Consider the following 17724-nt stretch of genomic DNA (forward strand, 5'->3'; position numbering starts at 1 on the left):
TGTTATGTTGCACTGATTGTTTGTATCCCCCTGGCGTCATGCTTTTTGCACTTTGTTATATTGTATTGTTTCAGTAATTATAAACGAAGACGGACACAAAGAAAGTCCCTCGAAGAAGAAAAGAAAATCATCTAGGGCACCCTCTTCTTCTTTGTCGTCTTTTTCTTCTTCTACCTCTTTTCCTTCGAGGCACTTTCTTCTTCGTCGTCTTCTTTTCTTCTTCTTTCTTTCATTCATTATCATCTTAAGAAAAAACAAAAAAGACTCGCCCCTCAGGTGGCACAAATGGCGCAGAGGATTTGACAAACACTACGATTATTGTCGCCGTGTCACACCCTTGATCAATCGGTGAGGAATATCAACAATGTTTCCGCACACGGCACGTGTTTCTGCAACGGGGTTGCGTTTTTCTAGTTCGGGTTACAACAGAGACTCAAGCTGGTTCTCATTAAGAAGCGGTAGAAGCCAATTCCAGGTCCGACATTTCTGTGACATTCGGGTTTCTGCCTGGAATGCTTCACGTGTCAAAGATGTCAAAGAAAAAGTTCACATCCCAGGACTGGAGCCAATCACTTATGGAGAAAAGATGCACTATGTCCCGGGGCTAGCTAAACCTGTTTACCCGCAATGGAAAAGGGACTATTCAGATCCTCAGCATTACAGGTCTCCCCCAAGCCGCGAGATGCCGCTGTATCAAGAAACACCGTGTTATATCTTCAGCCAGAGGACCAACGCACTGGAAGGTACCGTATTTTAATTAATTAATTTATTTATTTTACTATGAGCTTCGACTTTCAACGTCATATAAAACGGTTATGGTGAAGCATGCGAGTTTCCAATGGAACACCTGATGGGGCTTACTTGCATTGCACCCAACCTACCAACCAGTGGTTCTCAAAGTGGGGACTGTGAAATAATTTGGGTGTTTTGGAACTGATTTCGTTTGTCTTTTAACAGTTACAGATTTGTGCCTTAACCCTTCGATGCATAAATGCGGTCAAAAATGACCCCAGGGGTTGTTATTCCGCAAAATCTGTAAAACGAGAACGGTTTATATGTTCATATTCCAGAAAGTACTCAATAAACATGTTTATGACATATTGCCATTGGATTCTTTTTTAAATTCTTCATACAGTTTAAGACATTTCAGCATTTGCATCGCTACTCCACTTTTCCATAAGTGGGGTCAAAAATGACCATACATTTTCTATGTAATTTCAAGAAATAAGAAAGGATAAAAGTAATATAGATGATAGATGGATTAAGCAAAGGGTAAGGACATGTGCAAGAAATTGATGTATGGAAATGAGCGCTATTTGTAGATTCGGCTTTTTTTTTAATGTTGGATTGTTTTGTTTTTAACTTCAGTCAGATTGTAAATTGCACAACACATGTTTTATGTTTACGTCCAAGATTTGCCATGCAAGTAAAAAGTCCCCTGTTGTGAAACTGGCTTGCAAATATGATTTTGTTCTAGAGGAGTTCTATTGTACGTATTAAATACTAAAGTGATTAATAATATGGGCTACTTTATTGGGACGCTTTTCATGCAAACCATGTGTGGCAAACAATTTGATGGCTCATATTTTAGAATTCTCACATTCAATATATGGAAGTATGGTGTTTAAACAACAACTTAACTCTTTCAGTGCCAAGCGTTATCTGAAAAGACAACCCCTCGAGTCAATTAATCAATCAAATTTTATTTGTATAGCCCCAAATCACCGAAGTCTCAAAGGGCTTCACAGGTGAAAAGAGGTCATGTGGAGACTTCTTTTGAAATAAGAAGTCATACAGAGACATCTTTTCGGTGTAAGGTACACAACAGCATCCCATGTCAAAGCTCGCAAAAGGGGAAGGAAGAACTCAAAAACCCCAATTTGGGGAAAATGAGAAACCTTTAGATGGGACTACAGGTGGGAGGAGCCCCCTTCCAGGCCCACAGGTTGAAGTGGATGCTGCATGTAAAAATACAGACGGATACAGATACACAATATAGATTACAGAAAACATTGTGCTATATAGTGCAGTGATGTCTTGACAGCACGCAGAGCCATTGGGCTTCCCACAGTCCAGCCAAGTGGACCGCAGATGATCGATCTCTTAACCCGCGATGGTCGATCAGCGCAGGGCCAGATGGGGGCGGTCAAGTAATCCTTTACCATCTAGCTATCCGGAGAGGGGCAGGAAAATGAAGAATAAAGCTGCACACCGGCCCATAAACTAAACACTTGCGAGTATAAATGTGTTTTTAGTTGGGATTTAAAGATTTTTACTGAGGTGGCTGCGCGAACTTCCATAGGTAGGGCATTCCATAGTACTGGCGCTTGAATGGAAAAGGCCCTTGATCCTGTGGACTTCTTTTTAGCCAGCGGGGTCTTGAACAAACCGGCATTTTGTGACCGAAGCTGTCTGGTGGAACATATGGTGATACTAGGTCGATGAGATAGAAAGGAGCTAAACCATGTAAAATTATATCAGTAATTAACAACACCTTAAAATCGCATCTCAGGTATATTGGAAGCCAATGCAGGTCAGCTAGTATCGGAGTAATGTAATTGAACTTTCTCGTCCTCGTCAAGAGTCTTGCTGCTGCATTTTGTACAGACTGCAGGCTTTTGACGCAGGACATGGGAAGCCCAGAAAACGTTACAATAGTCAAGGCACAACATAACAAATGGAACAGAATAGGGCGAATTTTAGCGAGTGCCAGCCGATTTCGCGCATTTTTCAAGGCCGACTAAATATGACTGAACCAATGATTACACTGAGACTGAGAGCTTGACATCATGACACAGACCGCAAGGCTCCAATTGGCAAAGATTGTTAATTTTATGAAATTTTACTCTAAATTTTTCTGGCAGGGAGATAACAGAATGTCTTTGTAATCTCTTCTCAGGTGTTCGGCAGGCCCTGTGGTTAACCAAAAGCAAGGCAATCTATGGTTTGCCGCCTCAGCTTGTATCATTGGCAGAGAGTTCTGTCTATCAACTACCAGATGGGGAAGACAGCGTTAAGAATGCCATTAGTCTTGCCCGCTTATGGCAAACAACTGAAGAGCGACCGGTGAAATACAGGTATGTTGTCAATAAATAGGCGGCATAGTCGCAGTCTTGTTTGCAAGTCCGCCTCACAGAGCAGAGTTTGTGGGTTCACTTATGGCTCTGCCCGCCTTGTGCTTGTGGTTTACATCTTCTCGTGCCTGTACGGGTTTTCTTCGGGTCCTTCAGTTTCCTCCCAAATTCCCAAATCATGCATGGTAGGCATATTGGTAATCCATGGTAACACCGTATAAACATACTAAATAATATTTAATATTAATTAGACCAATAATATTGTTTTTTGTACCATTTTGCATTGTGACAGCGAGTGACAAGTGTCCATGATAAGTTTCACTTATATTCAACCAATCGTACGCACTGACAGTGCTCACATACGTTCCCTGCATACAGTCCGTGCAGGTTACCTAGCTAACAACAGTGCAGAGTTATGATATGAGAATGCTAACCCCTTTTCATGGCGAAACGAATGAGCAGCAACACATCCACTCACCAAGCCAAAGTAAAAAAAAAAAAAAAAAGCTCTTCTTTTAAGATGTAATGGCTGTCGGAATACAGTTCAGTGGGCCCCGGTTTACAATCCGGTCCGCGGTTAGGCTCGTAAGTGGAAATCGCCTTATGGCGGGCAGTCCAAACCTATGTTAAATAGCTAATGCATTTAAAACCCCAAGTAGAAATATCAAAATTGTATAAACGTATTAAAAATTGTTATCAAAATAGTATATTAGGTGCCATGTGTATATAATATACATGCATACAATTAAATAACATCATAAATAGAAAATATATAAAGGATTTATTTACCTTTGAGCAATTTATGGCCCTATTCCATAGTGAGGGTAGCCTAGCCTAGGCTAGGCAAGCTTAGCCTTCTTCGTATTTCTTGACCAGGGTCCCCGCGGGTCCTTAAAAAGTCTGAAATATTTATTTTGACTTTCAAGGTCTTAAATTGTCTTGAATTTTAGAGTTAAGGTCTTAAATTTCATGTCTTTCCAATCCGTCTGGTCCCGTGCTTAATTTTCATTTTAACCACCGCACCATCTGGGGGCAGCACCTCGAGCTACGTGCTTGCAACTTTCTTCATTTAGCGACTGAAGGGGAATGCAATGGATTACGTTTGCGTAGCCTAGTTTCATGCAGCAGAGTGAGAGTCGATTGTCGATGGGAAAGTGTGTGTTTAGTGACGGTTGGAGGATGAGAGGTATCAGGGATGGCTGGTGAAAGTACAGAACATCATGAAGCAAGGTGAATAATAAAATAATGTCTTTTTAGCAGTTGTCTTGGTCGTTATTCAGTAGGTCTATAGAGGGTTTTCACGGTGCGTCATCAGCCACGTCATAAACCCGGAAGCTGCCATCTTGGAGGTACTCAGTACCATAACACTGCATTGGCACTACATATATCTGCAATATCGTTAGGAAAAATGGTCAATTTTGCCGTGTTTCGGGTTGCACAAATCGGGCAGACCGAGAAAAACATTTAGACTATTACAAGCTTCCAAAAGTGATCAAAAATCAAGGAGAGGAATGCCAGAAATTACCGGAGGAAGGGAGACGCCTATGGTTGGCCGGACAACATCCGAATTTGTTCCGCTCATTTTTTTTTTTCAGTTAAGAAACAATTGATTGCAAGCAACTAATAACAAAGTTTGTAAAGCAATTATGACGTTTTAACAGTAACTTGTAAAAACGTTTATTGCTTGTGGTGTTTTTCTGACTGTTTGCTTATTGTCATGTAAGGGACTTTGGTATGACATAAATAAACATTTGCATAATTCTCATTATCAAGCTACCACATTTTGCATAAATGAGTTATATTGTTCTGATTCTTCTGAGAATGTTGCGTCTCCCTCACCCATCCATACGCCATCTGGTTGTAAGCCTCCAAACCTTTGTAGGATTTACGATCTTCAGCTGTGTAAACAAGTAGTTGACTATATCCGGAAATGTAATTGTGGGAAGAATAGCTGGATCGTCGTTTATCCAGGATGAGTCAGCCAACTCATATGGATCGACACCGCCGATAAACTGTAATTTTTCCACATACCGGGCCTTCTCTTGTGTTCTGAGTCCTTCAATGTATGCCTTCGCATTGGCGACAGGCTTTGCTAAGTTTTTTTTTTTTTTTTTTTTTTTTTTTTTTTCTCAACATTGATAATTTTGTTTAATCCGTCCAGGATACACATGATGGCATTGCACTCCGTTTGTCGAGCACCTCCATAATGGCAGCGCATCCGGGTTAGTCTCCACAATGTGACGTCAGTGAAAACCCTCTATACATAGATTATTCAATATACTTGCATTCATTCATCATTTAGAAAAAGGATGATAGATTAATGTTTTAGGGCTGTTCTATGTCTTTTTTTTTTTAATTCATATGTGGGCCCAAAATCTAGAAATTACCTGAAATGCATGTACATATACAGTTTATACATCCACTTAACCACATCAAGATGGAAAATCAGCTCCTGATTTGTGTCCATCTGACGAGTCTTAAGCTCCCTGATGAGCTGTTCAGCCTCACCACACCACTGTGGTGCTCTCTGTATGTATGTTTTGGGTTTTTTTTTCTGTCGGCATTAGGTCTTAAGTTTTCCTCTCGGAGGACTTGAAAAGGTCTTAAAAGTCTTTAAATTTGCTACTAAGATATGTGCCGATACCCTTTTATCTCGAGACTTGTTTCCATATACGTAAATCATCTTCTTACTAATCTCTTTAACATCACTGGGTCTCTTGGATCCATGGCTAACACATTCAAGTTTGAATTAAGCAGTAAAATGCACGATAAATACATTATTTTAAGCACTCAGACGAGATCCAGTCTTTAGCATGCGGCCAAATTGACCGTGACACCGACCAATAGCAGACCAGCATTGTAGTGACGTAAGCCGTGACACGTGTATAGACGTATGAGCGCGGACACATCCAACACTGCGGTCACGCGCGGACACTAACCACCTAGTTGGATGTGTCGCAAGGCGAAAGAAATGGCTTAAAGAGGGGACAAAAAAAACGTTGCGGTCCACATTGTTGACAGAGTTAATATTAAGCAGCAAACTGTTCAAATTACCGGCATCAAGACAAGGGGAAAAAGTAGAAAAACAACAGACTTGGAGACTTGACTTTTCTTTCACACCATCAGTCAACTGCCCGCAACTCCATGCGGTTTTTATTATACACACCCACACGTAGGTGAATCACATCAGCATAATGACATCGCATGATTACTTAAACATTTAAACAAAAATAACTTGGCCAAGTGTCCATAAAAATAAAAACATAGATTGTTACAAATTTAGAGAGCATCACTCAACACCCATAGTAAATTGAAAAAAACCGTAAGGGATGACAGGGAGGTCATAGACCGGGGGTCCACTGTATATGCAAATAGAAGAACAAGCGGTGAAAGTGGGTGAGATTTTTTTTCTTTCACAACTTGTGGCTCGTTTATTTCCATGGTGACAAGTGCAATATACATTACACTGTCATGCCTAAAACACTTTTCTCTCAAGATATAAAATAATAATAAACTTGTTGATAACGAACAAAAATAGTTGTGATTTGTTTCGCAACATGTCAATCATACATGCATCGTTCTCCCATATTGGTCCTGGACGACGCGTGTCATCTCAGCTTTCCCTCATAAATGACAGGTTAAGTACCCAGAAGCACATTACCAGTCCACACATACTGTATGTTTAAAAGACATCGTCAGGTCGTGCTGATCACATCAATTCACATGAATCCGTGCTGTTCACATCAATTCACATGAATCCTTGGAATTCCGAGCTGCCTTGCATCATCAAAACACTAGCCACTAATGAGTCCACTTTGGCTGTGGCTCAATCCAGGGCCGCAGCTAGGCTCCTAGATATACTCAGAGCCCCCCTCCGTCCTTGCTCATCAATGACAAAATGTGAGTTATGTGATATAAGGCCACTTAGGGAGCGACATCAGATATGCACACGGCGACTCTCTGGGTGCAAACTTGCTCACCTTGGTCCAAAGCCTGATCAGGGAGTTTGTGTGAATGCTCAGACACATTAAAAATTAGAGGGAACAACATTGCCTACCATACCTTCTTTGCTAAAACTGCTGCACCTGTGATGCGAATCCAGATCAGTGGGCGATAACAAATTCAGATGGACAGATGTACAGACGAAGACGGTAGGCCGGAGTCAGGTGATGGGTGAACACTTGATTTGTACGACTGCTGACAAGAACCTCAATGAATATATAAATACATAAATGGCTCCGACACAGCCTTGGGTGCTAAAAAATTTGATTGGAACACCACTAGTCTCATGGTTCACAACTACTTGATGAAAAGAGAGGTATTGCTATAACTAATTAGTGTAACTTAACTCTAATTGTCTGAATATATTCATTTTATATTTGTTCTTAGAAAAACACTTCTCTTCAACCTGCTCCATCTTTGTGCTATGCTTCAAGCCAGCTATCCATTGATTGGGAGGAGAATGTTAGCTGAGAAATACTCATTGGCAGCTTCATGGAAAAGAGGTACTCCGTGGAAATAATGATCAAATGATACTTGCACATACTATCTCTAATCAATGCTATTACTTTTTACCTTAAATTTAAGCTATGCTTCGCAGCAAACTGCTTTCCTAACTAATGAGATTTTAGACTCTCCCCATAAATTTTGTTCTATGAGATGCAGTGACATCAGAACCATGGAGTATAGTTGTTGATTGAAACCACCCGTTTTAATCATCATGGTATTTTAAAAAGTGATCAGTATTCAGTGATCAGTAGCAACTGTGTCAGACTGTGAGCATCTGAAGCCTTTTTTCCACGGATGTTATCTTCCCTTTTTGACCCGACAAAAGCCCAACAGCAAGGCTTGGTTTATGACGCTTCCGCGACATCCGTGCGGCTACACGCTTCAAATTGAGGATTTTACGCTGCACGGCCAGATCCTCTGCTACGTGTTCCTTCCGGATTTTCTTTACCGCGCGGAAAACATGGCGGATGAACTATTGCTCATGGAAGTTTGCTGATGTTTATAGCCACCATGGAATCAATATAGCCACCATCATTACATGTAACAGTTTTAGAAAAGAAATGAGTTGATACATTTATTGAAAATTATAGGGTGTCATTTGAGATGGCCACAGTGGGGGTTGGGGGGGGGGGGTAGTTGCCACCCCTTGTCAACACGTAAGACTACCTAGGAACTCAACATTACAGGTTTTATTTAATTGTATCTTGTGCAGGTTTTATTTAATTGTATGTTGTACATCTGTGTTTTAAACAGCTCCACACAGAAGACTAAAAATATGGTTTTATGTTTGTGTACCAGGAAAAACTTTGTTCCAGGTTCGGGGCGAAAATGGATTAATATATAACAGCATGGATCCTCTACCAAGGGTTTCTGGGAAACATCAAGTGTCAGACACATCAGATCATGCTCTTGAAACATTTTATCCTGTGTCTCCTACGGTGGACCTGCAAAAAGTCAATGTATATAAGGAGGAGGTGAACTCCACAGGTGAGAGATGGTTCTGTCCTTTAAGTTTTCTGATTAACTTCCATATTTCTTGGTGTGTTTCTTGTGGTATGTATATGTGTATTTTCTTTGAAATTTTCAAGTATTTAAACACACCTACCCATGTCTATAATGTATAGGTTTTATACAATAAGCAATTCCCTAACAACAAACTTTAAAGAAAAAATGGGCAACGGGCATTTGATCCACCAATCAATCAATAAATTTTTACATCATGCAGCAAAAATTGACAAACCATGGAAGTTATCTGATCCAGCGGAGTTTGAAAATGAATTCACACCCATGATATATGTATATATTTTTTTTTCATCAAATATCTCATGCAAAGAATTTTGGAAGAAAAGAATCCTTCTGGCAGAACTCAGGCCAGACTTTTCCAGCATACACCCACAATATGCTTGGGTCTGCCAGGTTGGACCAGCATATTCCCAGATCACTGGAGTATTGCTGTTTTGTGCATTGGCTCAAACCACAGTCAGGACCTGTCCACATACCCAAAGGCAGGAGGTGTGGTGAACCCCAACTTACTGGTGCCAATTATGTCCACATCTGCTCTGTGTCTCTCACGGTAGGCAACTCAGTGAAAGAGTGTCCAACCTCTCTCAGGAGGACTGATACTATGTTACTAGACCTCCAGCTCTGTGTGGAGGCGACGTCGACTAAGTAAATTCTTGATCTTGCACACCAGCTTGGGCTCTTTTCCCGCCAGTGAGGAGGCATTCCATGTAATTCAAAATTAAGCATCCCTATGTATTCACTATCCCTTCTCCAGACATGTCCGATCCATCTCAATCTGGCCTCTCTTGACTTTAGCTCCAAAAAACGCTAACATGCGCTGTCCCTCTGATGTATTAATTCCTGAACTTATCCATCTTGGTCACTCTCAAAGAGAACCTCAGCATCTTCATCTCTGCTACTTACAGCTCTGGCACCTGTCTTTTGCTCAATGGCACTTTCTCAAGGCCATACAGCATCGATTGTCTCATCACAGTCTTGTACTTAAACTGAAACTCTCCTTTCACACATCACAACTGACACTTTTCTCCACATATTCCAGCCTGCCTATACATGCTTCACCTTTTTTCCACACTCTCCATTGCTGTGGACCGTTGCCCTTAGATACTTAAAATCCCCCACTTTATCTCTTCTACCTGAATCTTTAGTCTTCAACTTGGATCCCTCATTCACACACATAGTATATTCAGTCTTGCTGCGGCCAACCTTCATTCCTCTCTTTTCCAAGACCAACTCCACCGCTCTAGCGTCTTCTTCACCTATTTCCTACTAATTTCTTAATACAGTACCACAATCCAGCTCCCTCTGACTTCATTTATACTTTTCTGTCTAAATTATCAAAGCAAATACTGCATCTGTAGTGCTCTTTTTTTTTTTTGCATGAAACCATACTGTTGCTCACAAATGCTCACTTCTGTCCTTAGTCTAGCTTCAACAACTCTTTGCCATATCTTCATTGGATGGCTCATGAACTTTATTCCGCTTTAGTCACCACAGTTCAGCTCATCTCCTTTGTTCTTAAAAAAAAAAAAGGGCACCAGCGCGCTTCTGTTTCTTTCCTTCGGCATCTTCTCACTATCACTATCCTGTTAAACTAACCAGTGAACAGCAGAGGTGTCCATTGTGTCACTCGCTGTCGCTTATGACCTGCCGAGCTATTGTTAGTCGATCAAATCACATCGCACTAAATGGAAAAAAAAACTCAGTCGAGAAAAAGACATTTGAGAAAAAAAGTTAACAGCGTTGTTTGCATTGAATGCTGCTCATGCTGTAAGGTAAAGATGATCAAGTAAATCATTGTCACAACCTTGCTTCTGGGAGGAACTTCAAAAAGAAAGTGCTCCAAGGCAATTTGTTTCATACATTACGTGATTTGCCACATTTTATTTTGAAGCAGTGTTTGGCTTCCTTAGAACATTTAGCCTCTTGATAAAATTGACAGTGGGTTGACAGGCAACAAATCCTCCATGAGCCTCATATAACTTCTGGGCCAACAGGCTAAATATATATGTGTGTGTGTGTGTGTGTGTGTGTGTGTGTGTGTGTGTGTGTGTGTGTGTGTGTGTGTGTGTGTGTGTGTGTGTGTGTGTGTGTGTGTGTGTGTGTGTGTGTGTGTGTGTGTGTGTGTGTGTGTGCGTGCGTGCGTGCGTGCGTGCGTGCGTGCGTAATAAATGAGATTTCTGCAAATAGATGGTACATGGAAGTTTATCTTTTTTTTGTGGTTATTTAATTTTTTTTGTAATTGTCTGCCAACAGCAACATCCTCTCTTTAACAGACTGAACATGCCTGCATGTTTAGTCCCAACATATTTATAGAAAACGGTTGAATGGATATTTTCAACACTAACAGAATACTGTTAGTTAAATAGCAGTTAGAAATCGAAATCAATACTTCAAGAACATTATTTTTTGTCACTGTTAGTTAAATAGCAGTTAGAAATCGAAATCAATACTTCTAGAACATTTTTTTTGTCACTGTTAGTTAAATAGCAGTTAGAAATCGAAATCAATACTTCAAGAACATTTTTTTTGTCTCCCTTTGTTTGATAGATTAGTTAACATAGATTAGTGAACATAAGAACACATTGCACATAATTCATTCAATATTCAGTTCTATTTCATAGTTGTTCTATAAATTGAAACCTCGAACAGATACACACATTTGCTTCCTGCTGGCTAGCAAAAAACTAATAATAAACAACAAATAAGATGCACTGGACTACTACTTAACCCTCCCTCCTTACTTTGCAACCTAGCATGCAAGTCATCGCAAGCGCTTTGTTTGGCCTTTGCCACCACTACTTTCACATTACGTTGCATCTCCATATCCTTCTGTCTTTTCCTTGGGGTCATCCGCTTCAAACTAACTAGTAAAGGACGGCTTTAGCTGCTGTTGTCCAGTCATTTGTAAGCACCTCTTGGATATCCGTATCCTGTCTCAATGCCATCCTAAAGCATCAGACTCTGAACAGGACTTCAAATAGTTGAATCAGCAATTGATTGCTTTGAGGAAAAACGCTAACGTGTCTGCAATGACAGCCGTTCCACTCTTCTTTTTTACATCCGCATCCAAGTTGCGGTTGGATCCACTCACCACATGAGTCTGAGTGTTGTTCACTTGCCCAAACACGTCCAATCCAGTTTCGCCTGTCTGGGAAACTTTGTGATGAATCAGATATCCACCAACTCAAATAAGGAGGATCTCCGTTATCAATTCCAATAATGTAGATATTCTCCACATCCAGGGCAAAATTGAAAGACACACTGTCCTCACTTCGGTGTGTATCCACTAGCGGATATCCCAGAGGACCAAGAAGGCTGCCCTCAGCCGCTTCTCGTCAGGAAATTTACGGCGATAGTCGAGAGCCCAGCTGACCAATTCCGTGGTTAGGTTTTGGAATAGAATATAGCAGGAGACTACAATAATAGTTGAGACAGCAGACAGCACAGGTCAATGTAAGCAAGCAGGGATTAAGGAAGGGGGAGGAGCAGCGCAGAAAGCGTCAACCTTGGTTGAGGACCAGCTAAAGAACATAATCACAGTATTATATGTGACATTGTTAACAACATTCTTAGTGTCTTTTTAATGTTTGGGTTTCTTTCAATCTTTTTCATTCAGGTTTCAGAGGACTGCATAATTACCCCCATGCCCACACACTTTTCTTCCTGGAAGGAGATGATGATTGCCTCAAGCTTCACCCAGACCAGTTCAGGGCCAAAATGATCATGTTCCTCTTTGGGAATGCTCTGGCACGTGCACATATGCATTATGGGGTGAGCTTGCTAAAAAGCAATTACATTTCAAAAAGCTTAATTAACTTAACTTGCACTCTACCAAAAACTTGATATTAGATTTTTTAAATTGATGTTTCATCCCAAAAATGTGTTCATCATTTTTTATTTGTTTGGTTTTTTTTGCACAAGTGTTATTGTGAGTGTAAATGTGTAAATGTGAGATGTATAACTTTTTTTCTTTGAATACAATTTTTTGGACACATGTATTTTCTAATACCGGTAATTTTTAGAGAAAACAATTTGCTCCTGACTGACTGTAGGATCTTTGCAAGTTTGACTGGCTGCTTTCCTTCTCCTCTCTGTCATCCTGTCATGTCTCGATCCCTTCATACATGCATACATACATCAAGACGAAGACTTGCAGCGTATTGGATCAGCCGATCACAATACAAGCAGTTGGGACCAACGGCAGAGTTTTCCAGTTCATTGTTTTCCAACTCAACACCACCGATCTGAGCGGAGATGATGGCATCAAAAACCAGGTTTTTATCTCATTTGTAGTTATTTATTGTCTCAATGTGTTTTTTGATGAGGGTCAATAATGTGTTACAAGATGCCTGGCTAACCTGTGCTCATTACTTGGTTTAATGCGACTCTTAAAACCCTTTTCCCTCAGAACTTGCAACCCCGTTCATTGTGTCTGTAGTGAGGGAGCGGCACCAAATAATGGAGCCTTGCCGAGCGGCATTGCATGGCTGGGAAACAACAGCAATTTGGGTCATTTTTCTCAGATTGAAACACTTCAGCGGCTCGGTGGCGCACTGGTTAGCACCTCTGCCTCACAGTTAAGGCACTCGAGTTCAAAATCCAGCTGGCTCCGGTTCTCCCCAAGCCCACGTGGGTTCTCTTCGGGCACTCCGGCTTCCTCCCACTTTCTAAAAACATGCATGGCAGATGTATTGGACATACAACATTTTCCGTAGGTGTGATTGGTTGCGTGGACGGTTGTTCCTCCCTGTGTGCCGTGTAAATGGCTGGCAATCATTTGAGGGTGTCCCCTGCCTACTGCCCAAAGTCAGCTGGCCTCAGCATCAGCAAGCCAGCGACCCTTGTGAGGAGAAGTGGCGATGGGTGGATGGAATACTCCCATTTTAGAGCGGCCTCGGCATGAAGTCAGAATTTCAAATAAGGGGCAGGTAGGCAGCCATTTTGACAAATATTTCCAAGTTGTGGCACGAGGACGATGGATGAAACCTTAATATATTCAGAGTTGCGAGGGGGATTTAAACTCTGTTCCCTGAACTGTGAGGCGGACTTGCTAACCACTGCTTCACCGAGCTGCCTGCCCTGTATATCAAAGTGAAAATTTTCACAATGGATTGTAGGTGTGTGTCTACTTCATTGACACTCAGGCGGAGATACTCATAGTATAACACTGAGAGAGATGACAGTAATTAAAATCATGCCATGAGAGCTACTAATACTGACTTAGTGAGGTACTGCTCACACATGCTGACTTAAACAAGTATGCCTGTGAGTATGCCGGGGACTTCATTCCTTGGAATGGCTGGTTAGGCAGATAGCTCTCGCAAACCTTTAGCTAAATCGACGCGTAAAGGTGACAAATTTTAACTTTATACTATATTAAACAAGGGGTAAACGGGCCGAGATCATGGGTAAAAGAGATGGAAGAGTTAAAGCCACTAATGGGGAAAGACAAAGCGAAGAAAATACTGTGCGACAGAAGATGGTAACTACGCTACTGCTAACAAGGCTACAAGTCTCACTGATACAACATCTACAGTATATGGACTGTCTTAGATGAACGGTGAGAATTTCGTAAAGATTTTCTGGACTTCCAAATCAGAGCTCACTGCCGTGAACCAGAGGATTGCTGAAGCCGAAATTTAATTGAAACCGTAGAAGATCGAATTCAAAACATGGAGCAGGAATTACTTAAATGCTAAGAGTCATGGCGGAGCAGAAAAACAAACTTAGTGATCAAGAAAGTAGCGGTCGGAGGGTGAATTTGAGAATGTACTGTTTCATTTTGGTACAAATGGTTGACAAGACCTAGTGTAAATCTCACTCAACCAAACATGTGAAGAATATGTGGGGGAAAGGAGGAGGAATAAGTTTAACTGAAGAGGAATAGACTACAATATGGCAACTTACATGGAACTTAACATCCTCCCAGGGGAAGAATTTGGATGCAAGACCATTATAAGATACTTTATCACTCCATGTCAAATGATGGACGACCTTCCAAATGTTGAAGAAAGTCATCATTTTCATATATTGTGGGATTGCCCGCTTATCAGACAGTACTGGAAAGATGTCCATGATGTCCATCTTTTCAAATTTACCATTCCATTTGGAATGAAAACTGTATTTTGGTTGTCTTCCTCAATAATTGAGTAAAAAGGATATTCTACTGGTGGCAAGCAAAAAGTCTATGACAAAGACATGATTGACACAAGGTAGTCCTATTTTGTCAATGTGGTGGGACATAATAATGGACATTTAGAGAATGGAAGACTTAACTGCACATGTAAATCAGAAACATGATTGTTTCGAAAATTGTTGGGAAAAATGGATAAAAGGTATAGATGCAAATTAAAAAGCCCAATTTAATTTTGATCTAAGACAATGTTCAGGTCAGTCCCTGTTGACTATGTTGTTCATGTTCCATTGTTCTGGCTTCCCCCATTTCTTTAATTGATTTTATTATTTATTCATTCATTCATTCATTCATTTTCTGTCGTTCTGAAATGGGAGCATTTTGGTGAAATGTGTGAAAAATGCCATTATGTATATGCTTGAAATTTTCATTGTTCCCTTCTGTAAAGTTTGATAAGTTATAAATAAAGAATTTTAAAAAGTAGTATGCAAGTGAAGTTGGAAACAAAATTAAGAAGGAAAAAAGAAACTCACCATGCTGTGTTTAAAAAAAAAAAAATCAGGCTACAGGCTCTACATTATGCATTAATTCGAAAGTATGTAATTTGATTTAATACATTTCTAGGTTTTCCAGGCCTTTCAATAAGCTCCATTGCACAAATATATTATTGTTTAATTTATGCACTGTATTTGATTTCTATTGGATTGCATTATTTATTTCACTTGTTTTAGGTGTGGTTGGATGAAGATGCTGAGCTGTATGAGTTTGCAAAAGTTAAGCCACTCTACGTGAAGAAGCAACTGAAGGTAATTTCCCCTTTGTGAGTCCTGAAATTTCAATTGACTATATAGCAATTTCACAGTTTAAAATTGTTACAGTACCTTCCTCATGTGTCAAAAAACAGGATCAACAATTATATCATACTTTAAAATTTGGCAACTCATGTTGTGTGTGTTGCTGGAATTAAGCAGCTTTAGGGGTCAGCTGTTTCATGCACAAACTGCAAGCCATTCTTCATCTTCAGACCAATGGACCAAATCTTGCTGGGAGAGTTCTTAGCAGTGGTTAGGGTGGGTGTAGAACGGCTCTCTCTCTCTCAAGTGTATTTTCAACAATAGCTCTGTTAATCCCTTCACTACCGATTTATTACTTGTTTAAAATTCTAGGAAACTTGGAAAATGTGTTAAAAAAAAATCCCACTTCAATACAATACACATATAGTAATTAGTGTAATCTACAGTAACACACATACAGTTGTGCTCATAAGTTTACATACCCTGGCAGAATTGATGAATTCTTGGCCATTTTTCAGAGAATAGAAATAACACAAAAACTTTTCTTTCTCTCATGGTTAGTGCTTGGGTGAAGCCCAAACTTATGAGAAGTTGCAAAATGGCACTAGGATGTGTAGATAGGTGTGTAATGAACCGCTGGGATGCCATTTGAAGTAATTGCTATGATTCCAATACCCACCTCGATTTTTTGGGGAAAAGCTGTGGGACGCGAAAAGGTTAAAGCTCTAATAGAAGATCCTTTCGCTAACCGTTCAAATGCCGGAACCAAGTTGCATTTGTGCACACCTGTTGAGCTGACACTTTTTGAAACACTAATGCATATATTCTTCATATGTGTACAGATGCATGTGAAGTGGAGCTACTTTTAATTGGGAAGGTCTAAAAATATTATTGCACTTTTGGGTGTAAATACAGGTGTTTTATGTGGCCCTGGAAAATGCTGTTTTGTCTTCAAGTTTCTGGCTAAAATGCCAAACTTACATGTTGTCTTCAACTTTTACTAATTTGGGAGGGAAACTACAATTTTTATTTTTTTTTTTCCCCCAGTTTTCCCCATCTAATTTTAAAACTACACAAGTGTGACTAACTTTAAAATTTGTCTTCACAGTCATTCCGGCCCTCTGACAGAAACTAGAACGACACTGTGGCCCATGACAAAACTGAGTTTGACACCCCTGTTTTAGACCACTATTTTTTTCTTAAGCTATTGGTTGCTACGGATCTTTGAAACAATGTTATGTGATAAAACTTTAAACGTGTTTCTCTTGAAACTGAGAAATTCAACTTGACAATCAAATCGCTTTAAGCCTGTCATTTTAAGTAATCAAGCTATAAATATTATTTGAAAGGGAATTGAGTATCGGATTTAAATATCTGAATTTCTAATCACATGTATTTTCTGACTGATATATATCTTTCTCCCTAGGTACCAGCTGGTCTTGCAGGATACAAGCCAGAGACTTTCAGCAAATTCCTTGCTCTATATCTTCATGGGGCTGTGCCAAACTGAAGACGCATGCATAGATATGACACCATTTTGAATGAGTTTCATTTTTTTTAAGCACAATATAATTTTAAATAAACTGTAGAATATAAAAATGCATCATTTCTAATGTGTTATGATTGGTAACACAAGGAATAATGATGTGAATCCCAAGCGCACTGGATGCACACCACAAATGAAAAAAAGTAAATGAACAAAAAGAGCACATAACACACGAATGACAAAGGAGGAAATCTATCAACTCCAAAACAACAAAAAGCGACTCTGCCAAACCAGTGTGTGTGCGGTTGCGTTGGGTGGGTTGGGGGCGGGTGGGGTTATATAATAGCGGCAATTCCTAGCACCTAACCTTAACCTTCACAGAAGGTTGCCTAAGTTTAACCACAATCCACAAGTTCAAACTTAAACTCTAAAAACAAATCTTGACCCTAAAAAGAAGTCTAAACTTGTGGGCCCACCAAATGTAGGGAAAATAACTGTTTTGGGGCAAACTTTCTTGCTTGTAGAAAGAAATTTGAATGTGGTCATTCGAATTTAGAGAACGGGGCTAAGTCCTTTGTCAAAACAGATTTTAAAGGCCACATCTGTGTTTGACAGAAAATGACCGCTCTTTACCAGAGGTGTTGGTATTGATAGTCCAAGCAGTCCAAAATGTTTCCTAATTCCTAATTAATTGTGAATGGTCAT

The 17724-nt window shown here is 40.1% G+C and overlaps 1 protein-coding gene across 1 annotated transcript; it reads left to right on the forward strand.

Annotated features, from left to right (window-relative positions):
* Window positions 1-249: 249 nt before the first annotated feature.
* mrpl37 (mitochondrial ribosomal protein L37) lies at window positions 250-17136 on the forward strand. Its single transcript, XM_088430471.1, has 8 exons — window positions 250-743; window positions 2900-3077; window positions 7464-7579; window positions 8382-8570; window positions 12223-12377; window positions 12749-12880; window positions 15471-15545; window positions 16960-17136. The coding sequence occupies exons 1-8, from the start codon at window positions 365-367 to the stop codon at window positions 17041-17043; spliced, it is 1308 nt and encodes a 435-aa protein (XP_088286597.1). The 5' UTR covers window positions 250-364; the 3' UTR covers window positions 17044-17136.
* Window positions 17137-17724: the final 588 nt, after the last annotated feature.

This window comes from Hippichthys cyanospilos, chromosome 12, assembly GCF_059441005.1.
Source record: "Hippichthys cyanospilos isolate Australia breed blue-spotted pipefish chromosome 12, RoL_Hcya_1.0, whole genome shotgun sequence".
NCBI lineage: Eukaryota > Metazoa > Chordata > Actinopteri > Syngnathiformes > Syngnathidae > Hippichthys > Hippichthys cyanospilos.

Excerpts from the sequence above, each read along its gene's own strand:
- mrpl37 (XM_088430471.1), top strand. The coding sequence starts at position 365 with ATGTTTCCGCACACGGCACGTGTTTCTGCAACGGGGTTGCGTTTTTCT. Across the intron at positions 744-2,899 it reads GAGGACCAACGCACTGGAAG|GTGTTCGGCAGGCCCTGTGG; the intron begins GTACCGTATTTT and ends ATCTCTTCTCAG. Across the intron at positions 12,378-12,748 it reads GTGCACATATGCATTATGGG|ACGAAGACTTGCAGCGTATT; the intron begins GTGAGCTTGCTA and ends ACATACATCAAG.